The sequence below is a fragment of the Pygocentrus nattereri genome, chromosome 12, assembly GCF_015220715.1.
Source record: "Pygocentrus nattereri isolate fPygNat1 chromosome 12, fPygNat1.pri, whole genome shotgun sequence".
Lineage (NCBI taxonomy): Eukaryota > Metazoa > Chordata > Actinopteri > Characiformes > Serrasalmidae > Pygocentrus > Pygocentrus nattereri.
The window spans coordinates 38,225,369-38,250,879 of record NC_051222.1 but is presented as its reverse complement, the minus strand read 5'-3'; the positions used below and the strand labels follow the sequence as shown (position 1 = coordinate 38,250,879).

The following is a 25,511-nucleotide window of genomic DNA, read 5'->3' as shown; positions in this document are numbered from 1 at the left end:
TTGTTTCTTAACCAAAATGTTATTTTTGTTTATTTACTATAATTGTGTTATTTGTTACATATTGTAGTCAATAAAAACACTGTATTCTGTTTTTATTTATGTTTTACACAACGTCGCAACTTCATTGGAATTGGGGTTGTACACAGCCCAGTTCATACATCAAGGCAAGCCAGGAATTGACTTAGATTGGCATCTTTATAACTTGCTTATATCAGAAAGTCTGATAGAGGTCTGTTATTCTTTCTAGTTGACCGTGCTTCAAACTGTTGGAGTGATTATCACCTACATAGACACTGATACTTTTGCTGGTAGAATCTTCAGTGGAACTTGGCTATGTGTATAAAAGCAAGGGTACATTTTCTCATTAAATTTGTATGGTTGTGTTTGTAACGTTGTGTTGGTATCAGGATCAGTGAACATCACTTGGCCTTTCTCAAAATCCAGAATCACACGGACTTTCATGAACTTTGGAGCTGCTGGATTCCATGAACATTTACCTTTAAACTGATACATTAGTACTGAGCTGTTTGAAAAGTTTCTGATTATAGCTGATTCTTTGATGACTCCAACAGCCCACCATTGGTTGTTCCCAACCTCTACCTCCCAGGTGTGAGTTCCTGAAGTGAATCCTTCTGAGCCCAGTACTAGCTTGATATTCTTCTCTGGTGAGTTTGGAGTCAGCCTTCGTTCAGAAGTAAGGCTACTTAAATCCTCAGAAAGTTTCAGTTTAAGCGTTTTGGTAGCTGGGTCCAGAATCACTGGATCTTTAGGAGAAAAGGGAGGAAAAGTCATTGTAGAAATACGTGCATACATGAGTTTATATTTAGCTCATTTGTTGTTTTTATTTATTTTATTTGTTTACATGGCTACAATCTATACTAAAGAATGGTATATTTTAGTACAGAGTATATTTTTACAACAAAGTTTTAAGCAAAATGATGTATTAACTAATAATTTAAAAATTTATTATTATTCACTTATAATTTAGTCTAAGAATTGTAGAATAATAAAAGAATTGTAACTAAAGCTCAGCAAGTAGGCAATTATTGCATAGAAAGACTGACGTTTGATTCTGAACTTGGCTTTAGAATTACATTTACTTAAGTTAAAATCAATTCGTAAATGTGAAATAAATTTGTCATTTTACTTGGAAAAAGGGATGTTTCCCAATTTTTAAATGAGCTCAAGGTTTATAATATAAAGTGTACTCGTCAATTTGTCTTGAGATTTTCACACAGCAGGAAAAAATAGACTCATAAGGACATAAGGTCTAGATCTGGCAGTTATACCTATGCATATATATATATATATATATATATATATATATATATATATATATATATATATATATTCATAAATAGAGATCTAAGCTACCTACTATTGCACCCATCTACTTACAGTAAGGGCAGATGTCCTTCATCTTCTCCCACACTTTGTATTTTAGGTTCCCCAAGTGTTTGGTCACATCAATCAGATGAGCAACCTTCAGCTGTAGATTTGGCACTGCGTAGTTAGCTCTGGGAGAGAAATACACACAAAAACACACACAGGCACAATATATTAAATAAGAATTTAAGTCTTCATGCCTTTTAAATCAATTGAAAAATCATCTTCTTTATCACAGTCGGTCCATGGTAGATAAAATGAAAAAGATTTAGGGACTGTTTCTTGTGCTCAGAAAGGGGATATACAATAGACAAACTAATAACTATGCACTATGAAAGAAAACACTGATAAAGCAAAATTTACCTCTCCTGTATATCTTTGAATTTCTGGAAAAAAAAAGAACCATTAGGAGATGTAACTTCGTTTTGTATAAAACATGCATGATCAAAGCAGAGATACGGCAACGTGCTTACGTGTAAGAACACACTGTCATCACCCTTCATGTCATCCTCAATCTCTTTAATTCGCTCAGAGAGACCAGAACACAAGTCATCAGCTTCTTTAACCTTTTCATTTATTATCTGCATTTTCTTTTTCTCTTCCTCCTTCAGTGCAGCAATCCTGGTCTTCTCCTCCTCTCTGAGGAACTCATGAAGCTTCTCAAACTCCTGCTTTATCTGCTTCTCCGTCTGCTGAACTTGAGACTAGGAGGAGAAAGCCGTCACTCATTATCAGTTGGAATTCAAGGTGTTTGCCAAGAACAACTTTGCTATAACACATACAGTGGTACCTGGAGCTGTTCTGTAGATGTGCGATCAAATTTATCCTGGTTTGATTTCAGGGTTTTCAGATCGGTCTGAAGTTGCTGCAGTGGTTGGTGAAGTTGGGTCTAAAGATAAAGATGACAAGCAATATATAACATCTGTACTCTGTGAGAACTCCAGGTTTAGATACTCTTACTGTGACTAATCCAGGATTAGATACTCAGACTGTGATGAATCCAGGTTTCGATAGTCGGACTGTGACTAATCCAGGATTAGATACTCAGACTGTGATTAATCCAGGTTCCGATAGTCGGACTGTGACTAATCCAGGATTAGATACTCAGACTGTGATTAATCCAGGTTTCGATAGTCGGACTGTGACTAATCCAGGATTAGATACTCAGACTGTGATTAATCCAGGTTTCGATAGTCTGACTGTGACTAATCCAGGATTAGATACTCAGACTGTGATTAATCCAGGTTTCGATAGTCAGACTGTGACTAATCCAGGATTAGATACTCAGACTGTGATTAATCCAGGTTTCGATAGTCGGACTGTGACTAATCCAGGATTAGATACTCAGACTGTGATTAATCCAGGTTCCGATAGTCGGACTGTGACTAATCCAGGATTAGATACTCAGACTGTGATTAATCCAGGTTTCGATAGTCGGACTGTGACTAATCCAGGATTAGATACTCAGACTGTGATTAATCCAGGTTTCGATAGTCTGACTGTGACTAATCCAGGATTAGATACTCAGACTGTGATTAATCCAGGTTTCGATAGTCAGACTGTGACTAATCCAGGATTAGATACTCAGACTGTGATTAATCCAGGTTTCGATAGTCGGACTGTGACTAATCCAGGATTAGATACTCAGACTGTGATTAATCCAGGTTTCGATAGTCAGACTGTGACTAATCCAGGATTAGATACTCAGACTGTGATTAATCCAGGTTTCGATAGTCTGACTGTGACTAATCCAGGATTAGATACTCAGACTGTGATTAATCCAGGTTTCGATAGTCGGACTGTGACTAATCCAGGATTAGATACTCAGACTGTGATTAATCCAGGTTTCGATAGTCGGACTGTGACTAATCCAGGATTAGATACTCAGACTGTGATTAATCCAGGTTTCGATAGTCTGACTGTGACTAATCCAGGATTAGATACTCAGACTGTGATTAATCCAGGTTTCGATAGTCGGACTGTGACTAATCCAGGATTAGATACTCAGACTGTGATTAATCCAGGTTTCGATAGTCGGACTGTGACTAATCCAGGATTAGATACTCAGACTGTGATTAATCCAGGTTTCGATAGTCGGACTGTGACTAATCCAGGATTAGATACTCAGACTGTGATTAATCCAGGTTTCGATAGTCGGACTGTGACTAATCCAGGATTAGATACTCAGACTGTGATTAATCCAGGTTTCGATAGTCGGACAGTGACTAATCCAGGATTAGATATTCAGACTGTGATTAATCCATGTTGAAAAACTCAGACTATGTTTAATCAAGGTTTAGATACTCAGACTGTGTTTAATCCAGGATTAAATACTTAGACTGAGATTAATTCAGGTTTAAATACTTAGATTGTGTTTAATCTAGGTTTAGATGTTTAGACTGTGATTAATCCTGGTTTCGATAGTCAGACTGTGACTAATCCAGGATTAGATACTCAGACTGTGATTAATCCAGGTTTCGATAGTCTGACTGTGACTAATCCAGGATTAGATACTCAGACTGTGATTAATCCAGGTTTCGATAGTCGAACTGTGACTAATCCAGGATTAGATACTCAGACTGTGATTAATCCAGGTTTCGATAGTCGGACTGTGACTAATCCAGGATTAGATATTCAGACTGTGATTAATCCAGGTTTCGATAGTCTGACTGTGACTAATCCAGGATTAGATACTCAGACTGTGATTAATCCAGGTTTTGATAGTCTGACTGTGACTAATCCAGGATTAGATACTCAGACTGTGATTAATCCAGGTTTCGATAGTCGGACAGTGACTAATCCAGGATTAGATATTCAGACTGTGATTAATCCATGTTGAAAAACTCAGACTATGTTTAATCAAGGTTTAGATACTCAGACTGTGTTTAATCCAGGATTAAATACTTAGACTGAGATTAATTCAGGTTTAAATACTTAGATTGTGTTTAATCTAGGTTTAGATGTTTAGACTGTGATTAATCCAGGTTTCGATAGTCAGACTGTGACTAATCCAGGATTAGATACTCAGACTGTGATTAATCCAGGTTTCGATAGTCGGACTGTGACTAATCCAGGATTAGATACTCAGACTGTGATTAATCCAGGTTTCGATAGTCAGACTGTGACTAATCCAGGATTAGATACTCAGACTGTGATTAATCCAGGTTTTGATAGTCTGACTGTGACTAATCCAGGATTAGATACTCAGACTGTGATTAATCCAGGTTCCGATAGTCGGACTGTGACTAATCCAGGATTAGATACTCAGACTGTGATTAATCCAGGTTTCGATAGTCGGACTGTGACTAATCCAGGATTAGATATTCAGACTGTGATTAATCCAGGTTTCGATAGTCTGACTGTGACTAATCCAGGATTAGATACTCAGACTGTGATTAATCCAGGTTTCGATAGTCAGACTGTGACTAATCCAGGATTAGATACTCAGACTGTGATTAATCCAGGTTTCGATAGTCGGACTGTGACTAATCCAGGATTAGATACTCAGACTGTGATTAATCCAGGTTTCGATAGTCAGACTGTGACTAATCCAGGATTAGATACTCAGACTGTGATTAATCCAGGTTTCGATAGTCTGACTGTGACTAATCCAGGATTAGATACTCAGACTGTGATTAATCCAGGTTTCGATAGTCGGACTGTGACTAATCCAGGATTAGATACTCAGACTGTGATTAATCCAGGTTTTGATAGTCTGACTGTGACTAATCCAGGATTAGATACTCAGACTGTGATTAATCCAGGTTTCGATAGTCGGACTGTGACTAATCCAGGATTAGATACTCAGACTGTGATTAATCCAGGTTTCGATAGTCGGACTGTGACTAATCCAGGATTAGATACTCAGACTGTGATTAATCCAGGTTTCGATAGTCGGACAGTGACTAATCCAGGATTAGATATTCAGACTGTGATTAATCCATGTTGAAAAACTCAGACTATGTTTAATCAAGGTTTAGATACTCAGACTGTGTTTAATCCAGGATTAAATACTTAGACTGAGATTAATTCAGGTTTAAATACTTAGATTGTGTTTAATCTAGGTTTAGATGTTTAGACTGTGATTAATCCTGGTTTCGATAGTCAGACTGTGACTAATCCAGGATTAGATACTCAGACTGTGATTAATCCAGGTTTCGATAGTCTGACTGTGACTAATCCAGGATTAGATACTCAGACTGTGATTAATCCAGGTTTCGATAGTCGGACTGTGACTAATCCAGGATTAGATACTCAGACTGTGATTAATCCAGGTTTCGATAGTCGGACTGTGACTAATCCAGGATTAGATACTCAGACTGTGATTAATCCAGGTTTCGATAGTCTGACTGTGACTAATCCAGGATTAGATACTCAGACTGTGATTAATCCAGGTTTTGATAGTCGGACTGTGACTAATCCAGGATTAGATATTCAGACTGTGATTAATCCAGGTTTCGATAGTCTGACTGTGACTAATCCAGATTTAGATACTCAGACTGTGATTAATCCAGGTTTCGATAGTCTGACTGTGACTAATCCAGGATTAGATACTCAGACTGTGATTAATCCAGGTTTCGATAGTCGGACTGTGACTAATCCAGGATTAGATACTCAGACTGTGATTAATCCAGGTTTCGATAGTCTGACTGTGACTAATCCAGGATTAGATATTCAGACTGTGATTAATCCATGTTGAAAAACTCAGACTATGTTTAATCAAGGTTTAGATACTCAGACTGTGTTTAATCCAGGATTAAATACTTAGACTGAGATTAATTCAGGTTTAAATACTTAGATTGTGTTTAATCTAGGTTTAGATGTTTAGACTGTGATTAATCCTGGTTTAGACATGCAGATTGTCATTGATTCAGGTTTAAGTACTCAGAATGTGATTATTCCTGATTTATTTACTCATCTTGTGATTAATTCAGGTGTAGATAATCAGGCTGTGATTAATTCAGGTGCAGATAATTAAGTAGTATTTAATTCAGGTTTAAACACGCAGATTGTGATTAATCCAGATGCAGATATTTAGACTGTGATTAATCCAGTTTTAGACATTCAGACTGTGATGAATCCAAGTTTAAATATTCAAACTGTGATTAATTCAGGTTTAAATAATATTTAATCCTAGTGCACATGAACATGGAAGTGCAACATTTTTGATGACTAGCCAGTGATGTGAAACAGGATTAATCATCAAAGAAGGAAAAAGATCATATTACATAAATATGTAGAATGTAAATCCATTTACAATATTTCACAGCAATACTTTCGCCACAACCACAATGTGAGTGGTTACTGCCCTGGAACTGGTCAGGCATGCAGAATAAGCTGCCCTGGTGATTTATACTGGTTTAAAGTGATCTGCTGTCATGACACAGAAGATCCAAGACTAGACTGACCTAATCTTAAAGATGCTAAATCAGCAAGAAATACTGCATCATGAAAAAATGCTGAGGTCTTTTATAACTGAACTCATTAGAAACCCAAAAGATCATCTAATCAACTGCGATAGACAAACTAATTCGTTTAACTAGTTATAAAATTCTACAATTTAGACTGCTTGTGGTAGCCAAAGTTATTAGTTAGCTTCTAATGTTACAGATACAGCAGCTAACAAACTTTTTTTTTTTCATTTACTTATTTGGAAATTTATCTTATTTGGCATTCAAATATTTGGTTTAAATCTTAGTCTCCACACTTATTTTTTAAATGATTTGTATTATTTGCAACTGGGAAAGTGCCTAGGCCCCCAAATAATCCCATGTAGGGCCCCCAGAAGGCTAGAACAAATCTTGCACAGGACATTATCACGTTCTAGGATTTCTTTAAGATAAAAAAAAAACATTATTAGGCTACTTTGAGGCTTTGAACTAGCCTACAACTCTGCATACTGTTTCCCTTTGTGCACATCAACCTGTTAGTGATTTAGCCCCCAAAGCATCAGTTGGTACCTAGAAGCGATTTGGCTCACTTTCACAAAAAGGCAGTTAACTTTAAAAGTGCAAGGCTAATGCGGCACACATAGAGCTTTACTACATTCAAATGATTCTATTATAGTTTCTGGGGCGCTGCGGCAGCGTGGTGGTGCAGCAGGTAGCGCTGTTGCCTCCCAGCGATGAGGGCCTGGGTTTGATTCCCTGGCTGGGAGACCATGGGTTTCCTGGGGTCTGTATGGGTTTCCTCCCACAGTCCAAAGACATGCAGTTGGCATGGCAAACAGGCCAATTGGACATGATAAATTGCCCCTAGGTGTGAGTGAATGTGTCTGTTTGCCCTGTGATGGACTGGCAACCTGTCCAGGGTGTATCCTGCCTTCCACCTGATGATTTCTGGGATAGGCTCGAGTGACCCTGAGGGAGTCTGCAAAATTGTAAAGCTCAAAGTTCACTCTAGACGGTGAAACTTTCTCCCACAGAAAGCGCTTTTCTCAGCTGCCTCAAAGCAGTGTTGGAATCCCAGCCCTTTTCCTTTTTTACAAGATAATGCAATCCTCATTCCCTGCCGGCCGGCAAGTCTGGCTCACCTTTACACAGCACACAGCAGGTGAAGGTGGAGCCCGGAAAGAGTTTGTTCAGGAGCAGAACTACTCTGGATGCTGACCAGATAGAGCAGAATGCGCAAACTGACCAATCAGTTAAACAATCATGAAATCGGAAGGTGTCAGCAAAGATCAAAACTGGCATACTGCTTTCATCCGAGTGACCATCAGTTTTCCCACTGTAAAAAATAATTTAAAAAAATGTTACCTTGTGTTCACTGGCCACTTTGCTGATGAAGCAGAAGTTGTGATCCTGGTGGTCCTGAGCCACACACTGCATACACACCAGCTGTTGGTCATCCACACAGAACAGCTGCTGTTTCTCAGCATGGCGCAAACATATCATACCTTGAGTTTCCGCTGAAATCCTGCGCTTCTTTGCCTCTATAAATGATTCGCAGGTGTTTTTAAGGGATAGAATGCGAAGAGGAGTAGACTTGGATATTTTTCTGCAGAGTGGACATTCCTTTGCCTCCTTCCCATTCCAGCTCCTGTCCAGACAAGCCTTGCAGAAACTGTGAGTGCAGTGGAGAAGCACAGGATCTTTGAAGATTTCTAGACAGACCGAACACCTCAGGTTTTCTTCCAGCAAAGTGTTAGGCGATGCCATTATCGCTGCACGTGATCTACGCAGATGCCGGACTGTTTCCCTTGTAAAACCTCCACAGTCTTCGCTTTAAAACGTCGCGGTAAAACGTCAGGCTCTAGCCTAACCTTGCTAGAGACTACAGAGGCTGGCCACGCCTAAAGGTGTAGGTGTGTCATTCATGTAAAATTTGTTTAAAATTAGTTTCATTTTCACTGAAACGGAAAGTATTTTACTGAGTCATGTTTCATGCAAATGAAACCCGAGTTAGGAATGGTTTTGTCATCTTTGGATGAGGGTCTTAATGTCTCATGTGCAATGAGGTTTTCTCAGAACCTGTGCTTCTCTCCTCCAGTCAGTTTCCAAGAAAGTGCTTGGAGCAAAAGAGGAAAGAAAGAATGTCGTGTCTGCAGACAGCAGGCTTCCAGTGATAAGCCACCAGTGGATTTCGCTGTAAGAAACTCTTCTGACTTCGTAGTGAAGGAGTGTCCAAAATAGAGGCAGCTGGTCAACAAGTCTTGGGACAAAATATGCACTGTGTAAGAGGGTGTGGACTCCATAATATTGGAATATTGGACACTTAAAATGGAATTAAAATATCTAAAAACTTACCCCCCCCCCCTTTTTCTCATTGACAAAGAGTTTCAACTATAACTGCCTCTATAGATTAGTTAAAACTAAAGCTAAAACTAGAGCTGCTCAGTCCAGCATTATACCAAGGGAACACCTATTATACCCAAAGCTCTTTCATCAGCCATCACTCATAACAAAGAAAATGATGGTTCACAGATTCTAATTTGGTTTCTACAATTCTAAGTTGACAAAATCTAACTGATCTCAATGTTGCTCATTTGTAACATTTATTAATTGAACATTAATGTTGGGCAGTACAATCAAATCTGTGCCACTAAAAATAGTGACCGAGATCACATTTAGCTTACCTTGGAGTTGGTTGTTTTATTAGCATGGAGCAGTCAGTGCAGGTCTTCCCCTTAGTTTAATCCAAAACCTTTTCGGATTCGTGAAATAAATGAAACAACAAAATGAAACAGTGCTACACACCAAATGTTGAGGTTGTGTTGAAATGAAGTATTTCTCAGTGACATACCCATCTCTTTAGTAATTCTAACTCATCACCATTGATGTTCTCAGCACAGGGTTGACCTGAGGAATTTTTCCTTCACTTGATGAAGAAAGTAGTCCTCAGAGACAGTTGATAAGCAGTGACGGTTTGTCGTGAGTCATGTCAATCAATCTTTTGCAGATTAGGTCAGTGACTGCACTGCTGGCTCCAAGGCTGGTGTAAGATCAACGGCATCGGCTATGTGAGCAAGTGGAGTGTTTTCTGGGAGCGACCGAGCCACCTGAGCCACCCGAGCCACCACGGGTCTGTTATCATGTCCCAGAAAGTACTACACTAGGCCCGACTGGACTTAACTGTAGGAGACAATGGGTAAGCAGCATCAACAGCAGACAAGTAAGTGCCTTTAACGTTATAGACGAAGTGCCCTTAATTGCTACCATTCCCCTCTGTTTCTGCCGTCTTAACACTAAAGCTTCTGCTAGATGTGTCATTCAAAAATCAGAGAAAAACATGCGTGGTCAATTAACCTTGCTTTACTCAATGTGAAGTCACTAAATAACAAAACCCTGCCAAGATCTTATCATAGAGCATAAGCTAGATTTTAGGATCTGACTCCATCCTTTAATGATCTAGTCTCCGATCTAAGTGCTAGATTACAGGAAACCCTTGACATTCCTGCTCCAGTAAAAAGCAAGATAAGTTTGCTCACTCTTAAAAATCCATGGGTGAATGCGGAAAGATGCCAACTTAAGAGAAATTGTTGTAAATCAGACACTTATGGAGGAAAACTAAACTGCAGGTACCCTATGATATTCTCAAAGATCAGATCTCAATCTATAATAATGCTATGAAAATATCCAGACAGTCAAATCTCTCCAGCGTAATCAATAGACACAAAATTAATACCAAAGTCCTTTTCTCCATTGAAGACCAACTAATTAACCCTAACTTATCTGCTAGTGCGTTTAATGATTTGTCTTCTAAAGTCTGTGAAGAGTTTTCAGTTCATTTCCAAAATGAAACAGATCTGATACAACAGAGTGTAGCTCAGCGGACTCAAACAAGCTCCTATAATGTTCCTGATAAGCCAGCTACATCAGTAATGACATCTTGCTCTGTTATCAACTATGAGGAGCTCACAACTATTTTAAGCAAACTAAGTTCATCCACATGTCATCTTGACCCTGTTCCGACTTAAGATGGTTTTTGATTGTGTTCACAATGTTCTTTCAACTTTTGTAAATTGTTCTCTGTCAACAGCTGTTTTTCCAGACACATTAAAACGGCCCTGATGATGCTTCTGCTAAAAAAGGATGGATTCTTCTGTCCTGAATAATTTTAGACTAATTTCAAACCCACCTTTTCTAAGTAAAGTCTTAGGAAAAGTTGTTTTCAAACAACTAAATACATATCTAATATCAAACAATGTGTAGGAGAAGTTTCAGTCAGGTACTCATTCAAACCGTAGTACTGAGACAGCATTGATTCATGTTATGAATGACCTCAGGTTCAGCGCCGGTGCACAAAAACCTTCTATTCTGATTTTATTAGATCTTAGTGCAGCTTTTGATACCATTGACCACAACATTCTAATCCAATGTCTTCAATGCTGGGTCGGCCTCTCAGGCACAGTTTTAGAATGGTTTAAATCATACTTGAGTAATAGGCAGTTCATAGTTTCACTTGGAAGTCATTCTTCAAAAACATATACCATTTCTTGTAGAGTCCCCCAAGGTTCAGTCTTAGGTCCTGTGCTTTTCTCTTTGCACATGCTACCTCTAGGTGATGTCATTAGGAAGCACAGTATACATTTTCACAGCTATGCTGATGACACCCTGCTATCCATTTCTATTCCTTCTGAAGATCAACACTGACTGACCAGCTGTGTGTTAGATATTTCTCAGTGGATGTCACAACTTTCTACAATTAAATCATGAAAAACTGAAATACTGATCGTTGGTACAGAAACTCAGAGAAAAATCATTTACGAGATACTTTGTTCTTTACCTTCATAAACCAAACCTGAAGTACGAAACCTGGATGTGGTCTTAGACTCTGAGCTCTGTTTTATCCCGCATTGTAAACACAATCCCTAACGTAGCTTTTTATCAGTTGAGAAATATCGCTAAGGTAAAGCCTTTTCTCTCCCCAAGCAACGCTGAGAAACTTGTTCATGTATTTGTTACAAGCAGACCTGACTACTGTAATGATCTTCTTACTGAACTTCCTAAGAAAATGATACATCAATTACAACTCGCACAAAATGCAGCAGCATCCTTACAAAAACAAAAGAGAGAGATCAGATCACTGTTTAAAATGAACTGCACTAGCTGCCTGTAGCTTTCAGGATAGATTTTAAGGGTCTGCTACTAGTCTTCAAAGCTCAAAATAACCTAGCACCTGCTTACATCACAGAGTGCCTGTGTGTTTATCTTCTGGCACGTAATCTAAGATCTGCAGATAGTGGCCTTCAGCAATCACCCTCTATAAAATGTAGAAAACGTGGAGAGGCTCTTTCAGTTATTCTGCTTCTAAACTGTCGAACTCAATTCCACCTTTTATTCAAAAGTCAAGCTCAGTGTTCACTTTTAAAAAGCATCTAAAAATTAATTTCTTTAACTGAGCATTTAACTAAAGCTCTACGTCTTGTGGTATATATCTTATTTATGTTTCATTTTCCTCTGAATCTAAACAAATGCTAATGATATCTCGCGTAACTGTGTTTTATCACCTGTCTGTAAAGCACTTTGAGCTGCCACCAGCATGAAAAGTGCTATGTAAATAAAAAATATCATTATATTAATTACTATTAACATTGTTAAGCAGTGCTTAAAAAAGGAGGGTCTAAGGTGTCAACTGTCCACAATAAGTCTTCGAACATATGACTAGAAGTATATTTGGCCTACATGTATAATGAAGTATTCTTAACTTAAACATAAAGTTTAGGTATATTTTGGGATGGGACAGCTTGGAGTATGGTTTTAATGTAGACAATGTGACAATTTTTGCAACTGCATTTTCAGACCACACGTCTGTTATGGTCAGTTCACTTATAGCTTCACGTCCTATGGCTATTAGAACTTCAGAACAACCTTATATATATATATATATATATATATATATATATATATATATATATATATATATATATAAAACCCAGTGTCCCAAAATCTAAAAAAAACAGATGGTCATAATATGGAACCAGTTTGATAAGCTTAAATTCAATTTAGAATATGGTAGGGCAGGGAATATTTCATATTTAACCCATATTTAACTCATAGTTATTCATTCAAATAAAAAGGTGAGATAAAACCAGGATAAAGCTTTATTCACAGGAGCATTAATTGGATCTCTATAAACAGTACAATAACACTTGCTTAACAATTGCATAATCAAATAATAATTTTAAACAATCACTAAATATTCAAACAGAATTGAAGCCTCACTCATTGATGTTTACTTAGGTATATGATTATGAATACATTACAATACACAGTTCTCTTTTTTGGGAACACAATTTTAAGCACATATACCAAAATATCTACATTCATGATCACGCAAATCAATAATATTTCACATTTCTATCCTATTATATAAAACTGCGTTTCATGTAATATTCACTAATACTTCTTAAGATCATCATCTGACTGCAATATTGCTGTGCAGTTCATGCATGCTAAAGGAATACTTCATGATGAGCCCTATTGGAGCTGGATTAGTTTTACGTGGGAAGGTGCTGTAATTTGAATGACTGCCTAAGAGATCTCAGTAGCCTAATGCTGTTCTATCTGATATGCTTACTAGAAGTTTTTTGTTAATTGTTTAGATCCATTTAAGTGGACATCCTGTAAAAATGAACAATTTCAAACTTACAAATTACATTACTAGACCTCCTCCGGTAAAACTAATCCAGCTCCAATAGGGCTTATGAGTAGGTAATGCAGTCTGCTTGGATTTTGTATCAACCATAAATGGATTATGATCTTAAACATACTACATATTACAGTTTTATTTTCTGCTCATATCATGAAATATACACTAAACGTCACTCAGTGAATTTTCAAATAATTATGCATTCCTCTTCAGCGGAGAATCTGAATTAGAAGTAAAAGACAATAATACTAATCTATACAGTGCAGCTGACTCAAGGACTCTGACTGTAACCCTGGTTTTAGACAGCAATGCTAACAATTGTTACTCTGGATGCTGAACTGTGACCTTAGCAGGTAAAATCTTTAATGGTTTGTCATCAATGTAATGAAAGAAAGGATAGATCTTCTCAGTAAATCTATCTTTGTAACTACACAAAACCCAAGAACATTCATCTTTGTAAAACTTTACTTCCCCTGCGTCCCAGTTTAGTTGAATTCTGAATGTCTGGTACTTAGTGGTAGGCCTACTAGTGGTCCAGGAGTATTTATTGTTGCAGAAACTTATTATCCAAATGCCTTCTTCAGGAGTTGCTTTACATATTTCCTTTCTTCTGACAGACTCTTTTGCCACACCTATGATCCAATCTGTACACTCTTTAACATCTACTACCCAGCTGTGTGATCCAGAGTCAAAACCTTCTGAGCCCAGGATGACTGGATGAACTCTAAACCTCTCTGGGTTGTCTGGAAGATCCTGCGATGGGTGTCCTCCACTGAGACTTATCAGATCGTCACAGAGTTTTATGGTTGCCCGTGCAGTGTTTGGGTCCAGAATCACTGGAACTTGAAGAAATAACACTAGTGGAGCATCTGAAAGGGTGTCTAAACTTTTGCACTTGCCACACTTCATGTTATACATTTTTCCAATGTGTTCAAATTTGTAGAAAAATGTCATGTTTAAATGTATTTCATTCAAATGCAATGTTAAGTTCTTCTGACTTAAAATCAACAAAATGTGTAATCTGACCAACTTTAGACTTTCTGACCAATATATCTGTACTTACAGTATGGACAGATGTCCTTCATCTTCTCCCACACATTGTATGTAAGGTTCCCCAGGTGTTTGGCCACGTCAATCAGAGCTTCTGAGTCCAGCTGTGGAGATGCTGTTGTGTAATGAGCTCTAAAAGAACATGCATCGTTATTCTTCAGTCTTCGAAATTCAACCCAAGATATGCAGTATTTCTTTGGAGAATAAAAATTATATGAAAATACACTGATCAGGCCTAACATCCTGACCACCTCCTTGTTTCTACGCTCAGTGTCCACCTTATCAGCTCCACTTACTGTATAGCTGGTCTTTGTAGTTCTACAGGTACAGGCTGTAGTCCATCTGTTTCTCTGATACTCTGTTACCCTGTTCTTCAGTGGTCAGGACCCCCATGGACCCTCACAGAGCAGGTGCTATTTGGGTGGTGGATCATTCTCAGCACTGCAGTAACACTGACGTGGTGGTGGTGGTGTGTTAGCGTATGCTGTGCTGGTCTGAGTGGATCAGACACAGCAGAGCTGCTGGAGTTTTTAAACACCTCAGTGTCGCTGCTGGACTGAGAACAGTCCACCAACCACAAATATCCAGCCAACAGCGTCCTGTGACCACTGATGAAGGACTAGAGGATGACCAACGCAAACTGTGCAGCAGCAGATGAGCTGTCGTCTCTGACTTTACATCTACAAGGTGGACCGACAAGGTAGGAGTGTCTAATAGAGTGGACAGTGAGTGGACACAGTGTTTAAAACTCCAGCAGCACTGCTGTGTCTGATCCACTCGTACCAGCACAACACACACTAACACACCACCACCACGTCAGTGTTACTGCAGTGCTGAGAATGACCCACCACCCAAATAGTACCTGCTCTCCATGGGGGTCCATGGGGACCACCTGACCACTGAAGAACAGGGTAACAGAGTATCAGAGAAACAGATGGACTACAGTCTGTAACTGTAGAACTACAAAGTGCAGCTATACAGTAAATGGAGCTGATAAAGTGGACAGTGAGTGTAGAAACAAGGAGGTGGTCAGAATGTTACGGCTGATCTGTGTATAGCATGACTGTATGAAACAGTACCTTTCACTGACATCTTGATGTTCTAGAGAGATGTTCTAGTTCTAGAGAGAAAGAGGAAGACATGGAAATTGAACGTTTTACTGACTTTGTTCTGATCTGAAGCAGATTTTCTTTTCTATTCATATTTGCACACTGACCTGAAAGAAACTCTCATTTTCAGCCTCCATCATGTCTTCTATTTCTTGGATCAGTTGGTCCAGTAAGCTGCACTCTTTATCAGCTGCTGCAATCTTCTCCTTCGTCCTGTTTGTCTTCACCTCCTCTTCCTCTCTCAGTGCTGTGATCCTGACCTCCTCCTCCTCTCTGAGGAATTGGTGAAGCTTTTCAAACCGCTCTTTTATATGCGCCTCTGTCTGCTGAGCCTGAGACTTTGGTTGTAAGAAAATAGCATTAGCCTAATGCGCTCTTAACACGTTCTGCTCAGTGATACACCACTCAGCTTAACTCATATTCATTAAATTAATTAAAGTCGTATTCATAATAGCATAAGCTTCAAATATCAATATCAAACATCAGCATATATATATATATCTAAAATAAAATGCAGAAAATGCATGAAAATGGGCTAATAAGAGAAAGACAAATCACTACTCTCCTCATTCAGTATTTGACCAAAGAACTGAGAACTGAAAGCAGGGAAATGTCTACAGTATTTGCTTCATCCCTATAAAGATCGGAAAGCAGAGCTGAGCTAATTTGACTATTTATTGTTTTTAATATCATTTTTGTACGATTGGCCCCTCTCAGTCATCCATGTGCCTGTGTTTACCTTTTGGTCTTGTCCATGTGCTTCCTTGTTTTGCTTCTTCCCTGTCCTGCCCCCTTGTTTCTGGACTCCACCCTTGATTGTTTTCACCTGTGTCTTGTTAACCTGTTCCTGTATTTAAGCTGTGAGTTTGCTGGTCTTTGTATTGGTGTTTGTTCTTCTGACTTCCGTTGTGTGTTTAGTCTGTGTTTCATTCGTAATGTCTGTTCCCCGATCTCTCCGTGTTGGCTCTCTGACCCTGGACCATTTTTGACCCTGAATCTCGTTTTGCCCCTAATAAATCTCACTTCTCTTCGCATATGCGTCCGTCTCATCATCGCTCCCCAACATTACAATTTTGAATGTATTTTTGTGAACTCTATCTCTCATAATGAATGTAAAATGTAATGCATACAAACTGCAAATCTTCTTTGTCTTGACTTAATGTGTCTCAGTCTCAATCTTGCCTTTCATGCTCATGACCACAACTCTAACAGATACTTCTATAAATTCATCAGGAATTCTCAGTTTCGGAACTGAGGACCCCATGCACAACACTGGTCTAACACACTTATTTAGTGCTCAAACCCTTCACAAGTCAGATTTGTCAATGTAGGCTATGTAAGCATGCTGAGAATGCTTTTCGTAGAGAACGTGAATTCCTTTCAGGTTGACCCACCTTGATGTGTTTGGCAATGTCCTCATAGGTGCTTTTAAAATCCTTAAATGTATCCAGCAATGCCTGCAAAGCCACCTGGGAAGACTTCAGCTCCTCCTAAATTGCAGCAAGAAGTTACTTCATTTGCTAGTATTGAGAAGGTTAGAGTCAATAGAGGATCAGAAGAAAGACGTTCTTAATTGCACAAAGTATATCAGCAGTAAAAGCATGGCAGCTACTCCGATAAAAGTACCAGAGGAAGTGCTGCAAAGGAAACCCAGCTGGAAGATTAACTACAAATCTGTGATCTACAGTTACGTATCTGAGGCTAAAATAAAACACTACAAAAAATTAGTCACCCTCATTTTATCCCAGAAATACATAGTGGCCCTCATTTACAATGCATCTGAGCATGCATGTGCAAATATAATGAAAATAGATTGAAAAGCAAAAAATGCAATCAACTCATGAAGAAAAATAAGGTAAAGATAAAATAATAATTAAAAATATTTTAAAAAGAAAGAAAAGTATTTTTTAAATTAACTAGGTTGATATGCAATGAGATTGTTGTAAGAATGTTGTGGGATTATTAAACTTAGTTCTAGACCTTTTTCTTTGGGGAATTTTCTTGTTTTATTGTCAGCTAATTTCATGTTTCAAGCATTTTTATGTCCTGAAACAAGTTATGTCCTGAAAAAATGATCTGACAACAAAGTATAATATTCTTACAACCATCTCAAAATAAGAAATATTAGACATATTAACTACATTTATTGCCAATTATATACGTTTTTATGCATTATGTGTGTATCCTTAGACAGACATAGTAAGTGAGCTGTACAGACAAACAGAAGTCACTGATCTGATGAACTTTTTTCCACTTCCTCAGGAAAAATATTTACATGAAAAGCCCTAGAAAACGGGATGGGAGAATAAACCTAAACAGAACCCACCCACCGGCATCCCTAAGCACCGAAAGCACTTAATAAGATGGAAGTTGTTTAGTCCTTACTTTGCAATGACTCGCAGCTTTGCTGATGGAGCAGAAGCTGTGATCTTGATGGTCCTGAGCTATACACTGCATACACACCAGCTTTTGGTCATCCACACAGAACAGCTGCTGTTTTTCAGAATGGACCACACATGTTACGCTTTCAGTTTCTGCTGAAACTCTGTGCTTCCTTTCCTCCACAAATGATTCACAGGCATCCTTGAGGACTAGATTGTTGAGAGGAGTATACGTAGATATTTTTCTGCAGAGTGGACATTCCTTCACCTCCTTCCCATTCCAGCTCCCGTCCAGACAAGCCTTGCAGAAACTGTGACTACAGTGCAGAACCACAGGATCCTTGAAGATTTCTAAACAGATAGAGCACTTGAGGTTTTCTTCCAGCTTCGTGTGAGATGACGCCATCGTCACTGCACTAGATCCTCACAGATGCCGGGAAGTGATTCTTCTGTAAAACTTTAATGGCCTTCGCTTTTGCAGAAATGAAACTACACGCCTGTCCTCGAGAACCTGAACCACATGCTGTTTTCTTACTGTCTGTAAAATGATATGTTTACATCTTTAACCTAGACTCGCTCAACCTGAAACCGAATGTTATCGAGCTAAGACGACTTGCTGGTCTTAGAACACTATTAATGTTGCAAGAGGCTCCATAGACTCACTGACACCACTTTGAGTTTCATTTTCTGTGAAAGCGAAAGTGTTTTCTTGTGCCGTGTTTCAGGCGGAAGCTTACTCGTCTGCAAGCACGGAAGATGGCATCGTGTCTGTCTCCTCTGGAAGAAGACCTCACATGTCCAGTGTGCTGTGAGATTTTCTCAGAACCTGTGCTTCTCTCATGCAGCCACAGTTTCTGTAGAAAGTGCTTGGAGCAAAGCTGGAAAGAAAAACAGAAGAAAGATTGCCCTGTTTGCAGACAGCAGGCGTCCAGTGAGGAGCCACCATTAAACTTAGCTTTGAAAAATGCTTGTGAGTTTGTAGTGAAGGAGCGGAGTGCGGGAGCTTCCAGAGCATCGCAAGGTGTGTGTCCGGTTCATCTGGCTGGGAAGCTGCAGCTGTTCTGTGTGAACGATCAGCAGCTGGTTTGCATGGAATGTGTGGCTGGGGATCACCAACAGCACAGCTTCTGCTCCATCAGCAAAGGGGCCGAGGAACGCAGGGTAAGTCTGTGATCTGGAAATTCAATCAAAATGAGTGTCGAAAATTCTTATTTGGTCTAGTTTAGTCTATGATTGGAGGCAGAACCAGGACTAACAATGATCTAGACTAATAAAATAGGCTACGTTAGAATTTAAAATGCAGCTGGTAGCTTTTTATATCCCTTCATATTATTGTGTAATTTTATTCTAGTGTCACTTTAAGCACGCCAACTTCTTACCTGTAATGTTCCACTGTGGCCACCAGATGGCCCCTTCTCCTCAGTTGTAGCAGATCAGTGCCTACTGTTCATTGTGCCCACCAGTTCTTAGTTTTACTTGGTTTATCATGACATACTGAGCTATATTGAATTACATGCACTGTCATTAAAATGCTTGAGTATATTTTTTATCAAAAAGATTGTTCTTCAAGGGTTCTTTAAATTTAAATAAATATCTACCAAATTCAAAACTGATTCAAATCCTAAGCCTAACCTTAACCTCAGCCCATAACCTCACATTGCTGCTAGCCCTAATCCTGGTCTAAATCCTAACCCTAACTCCACCACTGTTTAGAATTAACCGAGAACTAACCGAGTTACAGCAGATAGGTTGTTAACAATCTAAGCATCTGTATGTAACCTAAGGACTATCCAAATAAAGTGAGACCCCATCTTTTTAAAGTGTTTTTTATTTAATGTTGATGTCTTTTGCAGGAGGAGCTCAAGACAAAGCAGAAGGCTCTACAGGAGAAACTAGATTCGGTTAAGAATGCTAAAAACATCTATGTCCTGCATTTTGAGGTGAGTCCTTGACTGAAGTCTGGCATCTGGGGTTGGGCCAACCTTCATGTGCCCCTCCATGCCCTCCTGTCTGCATCAGCACATTCTTTCTCCAAAAGTAAACCTCCTTGTATCATCTCACATGGCCTCAGACCATTAGTTGTTTTACCAGTTACCTGAGTGCTCCCTCTCATCCTTACTGTGCTCTTCTCAAGGGGACCATCTTAGTACTTCTCTTGGTGTGCACTCAAACTCATAAAACATTCTACTATCCAACCAAAAGCCTGCTGCGTATATACTGTAGTATATTTCAGATGGTTTACATACTTGACAGGTGGCTCCCCACCATCCCATAACAAAAATATCTTTAACCATTGCACTGGCAGCACGGTGGGTTGCGCTGTCGCCTCACAGCAAGAAGGGCCTGGGTTTGATTCCCCAGCCGGGTAGCGAGGGTCCTTTCTGTGTGGAGTTTGCATGTTCTCCCTGTGTCTGCGTGGGTTTCTTCCCACAGTCCAAAGACATGCAGTCAGGCCAACTGGACATGGTAAATTGCCCCTAGGTGTGAACGTGTATGTCTGTTTGCCCTGTAATGGACTGGTGACCTGTCCAGGGTGTATCCAGCCTTCCTCCTGATGACAGCTGGTATAGGCTCCAGCAACCCCCTGACCCAGAAGGATAATCGGCTTAGATGATGCATGTGTGTACTTACTTGACAAAGGTTTAATAAAATGTCCATTTTCTATGCTGTCCCTTGACATATCATTGAGTATAACTGTCCTCCGTGTTATACTGGTGTAAATGCCTTGTTAATCTACACCAATGTACCCTTCATCCAGTCTCAGGTCCAAAACACAGAGAGGCAGATAAAAGAAGAGTTCGAGAAGCTTCACACGTTCCTCAGAAAGGAGGAAGAGGCCAGGATTGCAGCACTGAGGGAAGAAGAGCAGGAAAAGAAGAAGAAATTGGAACAGAAGATCACAAAGATGGAGAGAGAGATTGAGTCTCTTACTGAGAAAATTGAAGTAATCAAGGATGGATTGGCTTCTGAGGATGTGCCTTTTCTGAATGTAAGCTTGTTGCACCTAATGGTTTTGTGTTCAATTACATTTCTTAGAAAATCAAAAGCCATGCTCTCATAATTCACCTCTGTACCTCTATTGCTTTTTTGCAGAAATATACTGAAGCAAAAGAAAGGTAAGGCACTGGGATAGTTCTTCACCTCTTCCACATTTACTGTAGACCTTGTGAACATCTTGAGTCTTAGCCATGTCTGTGTTTGATCCTCATAGGAAATGAAAGGATATGCAAGGATTGTGGTCGTTATTATCATACTTAATTCATTACATCTGAACATTTTCATTGAACTACTGACAGATGTGGTGCCAAGGCCACAAATGTTGGTGCCCTCCACAAATATGCCCCTGCTAAACAAGACCGAAATAGGTGGTTAAAAAAATTGTTTAATGGTTGTCATTTTGATCTTTCCAACTTATTTATTTGAAGGGAAAAAAAACACAGTAATGTTTTTCTCAAATTTATCTGTGCTGCAATTGTTGGCACTCCGAGAAATTCTTATGAGTGAAATCAAACAGAAGAATATTCCCATTCATACTTTATTTTAAAGTTCATCTGAATTCTTATTCTCTGAATCAAAGAGTTAGTTGAAGGGAAACTCCAGACTGCTGTGGTCCATTGTAAAGCTACAAACATAAAAGGCTGAATTCCAGATTCAGAGCAAATCAGACAGTTAGGTCAGTGGGCAGATCTTCCTGAAATGACTGTGTTGCATTTTGGTATGCAGTACCCCGGCCACTTTATTAGGTACTTTATTGTTCAGTTGCTCGTTAACACAAATAGCTAATCAGCCAATCACACGGCCACAACTCACCGCATTTAGGCATGTAGAGGTGGTCAAGACAACTTGCTGAAGTGCAGACCGAGCATCAGAACGGGGAAGAAAGGGGATTTAAGGGGCTTTGAACGTGGCGTGGTTGTTGGTGCCAGACAGGCTGGTCTGAGTATTTCAGAAACTGCTGATCTGCTGGGATTTTCACGCACAACCATCTCTAGGGTTCACAGAGAACGGTCCAAAAAAGAGGAAATATCCAGTGAGCGGTCAGTTGTGTGGACGAAAATGCCTTGTTGATGTGAGAGGTCAGAGGAGAACGGGCAGACTGGTTCCAGATGATAGAAAGACAACAGGAACTCAAATAACCAATCAGAATCTCTGAGGAACGTTTCCAACACCTTGTTGAAAGTCACGAAGAATTAAAGCATTTATGACGGCAAAAGGGGATCCAACCTTTTACTAGCAAGGTACCTAATAAAGTGGTCAGTGAGGGTATATCACAAAAAAATGTCTTTCTTATGCACTGGAATATTTGGCCAGAGCAGTAAGTCATTCAGGTAACTTTGCCATACTACTTGTATTTTTTGCTGACTTGGACCGTTTTTGACCAAGCCCTTTATTAAGCCCCCTTTTTATAATCTGTGAGTGTCTGATGTCTGTCCAGTCCTGACAAAAGCTTTAGGGGCAGTCGTGGGCTGGAGGTCAGGGAACCAGCCTTGTGACCGGAAAGTTGCTGGGTCGATCCCCTCGGCTAACAGTCCATGGCTGAAGTGCCCTTGAGCAAGACACCTAACCCCCGGGCGCCACGGATAGGGCTACCCACCACTCCGGACAAGTGTGCTCACTGCCCCCTAGTGTGCTCACTGCACAGATGGGTTAAATGCAGAGGTCTGATTTCACAGTGTGTGAACACAGAGACAAATGGTTCTCAATTCTAAAGATGCATTGAGGACTTTAATAATAATAATAACATAGAAAAATGTAATCAGCTGCTTTAAATGCAATGATGGATGGATTAAAAGAAAGCAATTAACAACAAAGAACTTTAAGTCTTTAAACATCAGTAGAAGCGTTCTAAAGAGCCAGTTATCTCCGAGAACACCATGACATCAGCAGTGGCTGGAATTCAATCGGTTACAAGTCTTAACAGCGCAGACTCATTCAGACACAAATCTACTGCTATAAATCACGACCAGTGAAAATACTTCACGTAATCTCATCTACCACTTTGGATCTCAATGGATGTGAGCAGTAAATGTAATGTTTACAAGCGCATATGTGTATTTAGCATGCAGTCCAACCCCATGCGCTCCAAGGCTGCTGCATCTTTGGCACTGGATTGGCAGGCAAGACAGATTTAAAGAAGAAGAAAAGATCAATCACACTGACAGTGAGAACATTTTGACTCTATAATACTGAAAAAAAAAACACATTCATATTCAGATATGCAAGCTGGAGAAAGAAACGTGACATTAGTTTGTGTATAAAATAAATAAACAAACACAAATACATCCTTTTGAGGTGACCATAGCTGGCTAACGTTAGGTAGATGTGCCAGTGAAATGTGTGGACTTGCTACAGGATTCTATGTGGTGATGGTGTTGATCAGCGTGGTTTTGACAGCTTCTGCATTGTAAACATTAACCTGGATGAAGTTATTTGCCAGTCATTGAGGTAGTTAAACACTTTGTTGTCTTAGATTGGAGCACATTAAGGTATAGTTTTTAACGTGAGATGTTTCTGTACCACAGTCAAAACGTCAGCATGGCCATACAGGAGCAAAAACCACAGACAAATTACTGCAAGATAGATAGCGATACTAGAAAGACTGAATTAAAATGTTTATTATTAGATTAGAAATCTTTTAAGAGCTTCAGAATGTGCAAGTGTGCGGATTGTACATATGTTCATTATCGGTGGTATCTATGTGTTGCAGTGCTGAGTACACAGTCCTGGATCCAGAGCTGGATTCAGGAGCTCTGATTGATGTGGCCAAACACCTGGGGAACCTGAGATACAGAGTGTGGGAGAAGATGAAGGACCTCTGTCCTTACTGTGAGTTTGTCTAAATTAACTATGAAAACTTCATGTTTTTACCCCCTTAATTATGTGACTGATAGAAAATGAGTTCATTACTCTCCTTTTCTGACCACAGAGCCACTCTTGGCTGGATACTGGTTGGTGGGCTGCTCTTATGCCAGCAGTTTCACAATATGCATCTATTGATTTCTATAAACGTGAAAGTGGCAACGTGTTCTGAGTTAGTTCGATTAATCTCAGTTCTGACCAGAACAACTTTTTGTGAAGTTTCAGTGATTTTGGACCCGAATTCTGCAAACGGCAGCCTCACCCTGTCAGACGACCTGAGCAGGCTTATACCCGGGGGCCCAGTGCAGGCTCTACCAAGCAACCCTGAGAGGTTTACCGGGCAGACTGCGGTCTTAGGCTCTGAGGGATTCACCTCTGGAGTCCACAGCTGGATGGTGGAGCTTGGAGAGAATGAGTGCTGGAAAATAGGAGTGGCCAAGATGTCAGTGAAACGAAAGATGTTTGCTCCTGCCAATCCAGAGGATGGAATCTGGGCCGTACGCTGGAATAAAGGACAGTCCTCCTGGAACAACTGGTTCACACGTATAGAGAAAATTAGAGTTCAGCTGGACTGTGATGAGAAAGAGGTGACATTTTTTGACAATTACAATGCACAGCTAGCGGTCAAGTCTTTCCGGGTCAAAGAACAGTTATATCCGTTTTTCTTCACTACGAGCAGATATGCTCTCAGGATCCTACCATCCAAAGTGATGGTGAAGAAAAAATAATCATTTTTGCTCATTGGTGTACGTTGTGAAGTTCCTTTTAACTGTGAATCAAAGTACTGAATTGAATATGAATTGGGGGCAGTCGTGGACTGGAGGTTAAGGACCCAGCCTCGTGACCATAAGGTCCCTGGGTTCGATCCCCAGAGCCGACAGCACGTGACTGAGGTGTCCTTGAGCAAGACACCTAACCCCCAACTGCTCCCCGGGCGCTGCGAATTGGGCTGCCCACTAGAGTGTGTGTGCTGTTTCACTGCACAGATGGGTTAAATGTGGAGGTGAAATTTCCCCGTTGTGGGACTAATAAGGGTCTCTTAATCTTAAGTACTGTTTTTTCCTGCTGTGTTACATCAGTTTAGAAAATCCTTAAAATTACAGCCAGTTGCCTTCTTCTGGATGCAAGAAATTGACATTATAATAATCATACTTAGACTGTACCTTGTAACCATTGTCCGTCTTATTAAGTATTGAATTGCCTGTAATGCTTACTCCAGAAACTGGGGGTCAATAAGCTGTGCAGTCGGCTCTGGTAAAAAATAAAAGAGAAGAAGAAAACATTCAGGCGGCGTGCAACCCGTTTGGATTCTTTATGCTCTTTCATGTCAATAATGTGTATTTTAAAAGAACACAGCTGGATCTGAGGCACGCGGGGAGCTGGGGCCCATCCCCAGCGGTCGCTGGGCAGGTCATTTATCTAGAGTGGTTCAAAAAGGAGACTTTAATTTAGATTAAGAGTAGAGTGATAAGGGCGGCATCGGTTTCCTCTGGGTTCTCCGGTTTCTTCCCACAGTCCAAAGACATGCAGTCAGGCCAATTGGAGATGCTAAATTGCCCCTGGGTGTGAGTGACTGTCTGTGTCTGTCTGTGTTTGTCTGTCTGCCCTGCGATGGTCTGGCGACCTGTCCAGGGTC

At 39.8% G+C, this 25,511-nt stretch overlaps 3 protein-coding genes across 3 annotated transcripts; 1 reads left to right on the top strand and 2 right to left on the bottom strand.

Moving 5' to 3' along the window:
* Window positions 1–8,279, bottom strand: LOC108413370 (tripartite motif-containing protein 35-like). Its single transcript, XM_017685855.2, has 6 exons — window positions 8,142–8,279; window positions 2,177–2,275; window positions 1,860–2,090; window positions 1,750–1,772; window positions 1,399–1,517; window positions 1–764 (listed from the first exon to the last, which is right to left on the bottom strand). Exons 1-6 carry the CDS (start codon window positions 8,277–8,279, stop codon window positions 283–285), a joined length of 1,092 nt encoding a protein of 363 aa, XP_017541344.2. The 3' UTR covers window positions 1–282.
* Window positions 8,280–14,555: 6,276 nt separating this feature from the next.
* On the bottom strand, window positions 14,556–18,688 carry LOC108413368 (tripartite motif-containing protein 35-like). Its single transcript, XM_017685849.2, has 5 exons — window positions 18,021–18,688; window positions 17,030–17,125; window positions 15,743–15,973; window positions 15,606–15,646; window positions 14,556–14,658 (listed from the first exon to the last, which is right to left on the bottom strand). The coding sequence occupies exons 1-4, from the start codon at window positions 18,420–18,422 to the stop codon at window positions 15,641–15,643; spliced, it is 735 nt and encodes a 244-aa protein (XP_017541338.2). The 5' UTR covers window positions 18,423–18,688; the 3' UTR covers window positions 14,556–14,658; window positions 15,606–15,640.
* Window positions 18,689–18,729: 41 nt separating this feature from the next.
* Window positions 18,730–25,159, top strand: LOC108413366 (tripartite motif-containing protein 35-like). Its single transcript, XM_017685846.2, has 6 exons — window positions 18,730–19,177; window positions 19,870–19,956; window positions 20,775–21,005; window positions 21,110–21,132; window positions 23,724–23,842; window positions 24,095–25,159. Exons 1-6 carry the CDS (start codon window positions 18,773–18,775, stop codon window positions 24,601–24,603), a joined length of 1,374 nt encoding a protein of 457 aa, XP_017541335.2. The 5' UTR covers window positions 18,730–18,772; the 3' UTR covers window positions 24,604–25,159.
* The last annotated feature ends 352 nt before the right edge of the window (window positions 25,160–25,511 follow it).

What these genes read in the sequence shown, in the direction of transcription:
- LOC108413370 (XM_017685855.2), bottom strand. Translation starts at nt 8,279, where the DNA reads ATGATATGTTTGCGCCATGCTGAGAAACAGCAGCTGTTCTGTGTGGAT. An exon ending in AAGTGGCCAGTGAACACAAG is followed by an intron (nt 2,276 to 8,141) that starts GTAACATTTTTT and finishes CTTTATCTTTAG; the next exon opens with ACCCAACTTCACCAACCACT. An exon ending in GAAGGACATCTGCCCTTACT is followed by an intron (nt 765 to 1,398) that starts GTAAGTAGATGG and finishes TTTCTCCTAAAG; the next exon opens with ATCCAGTGATTCTGGACCCA.
- LOC108413368 (XM_017685849.2), bottom strand. Translation starts at nt 18,422, where the DNA reads ATGGCGTCATCTCACACGAAGCTGGAAGAAAACCTCAAGTGCTCTATC. An exon ending in AAGCTGCGAGTCATTGCAAA is followed by an intron (nt 17,126 to 18,020) that starts GTAAGGACTAAA and finishes GCTGCAATTTAG; the next exon opens with GAGGAGCTGAAGTCTTCCCA. An exon ending in ACATTGCCAAACACATCAAG is followed by an intron (nt 15,974 to 17,029) that starts GTGGGTCAACCT and finishes TTACAACCAAAG; the next exon opens with TCTCAGGCTCAGCAGACAGA.
- LOC108413366 (XM_017685846.2), top strand. Translation starts at nt 18,773, where the DNA reads ATGGCATCGTGTCTGTCTCCTCTGGAAGAAGACCTCACATGTCCAGTG. An exon ending in TCTATGTCCTGCATTTTGAG is followed by an intron (nt 19,957 to 20,774) that starts GTGAGTCCTTGA and finishes CCCTTCATCCAG; the next exon opens with TCTCAGGTCCAAAACACAGA. An exon ending in AGGATGTGCCTTTTCTGAAT is followed by an intron (nt 21,006 to 21,109) that starts GTAAGCTTGTTG and finishes GCTTTTTTGCAG; the next exon opens with AAATATACTGAAGCAAAAGA.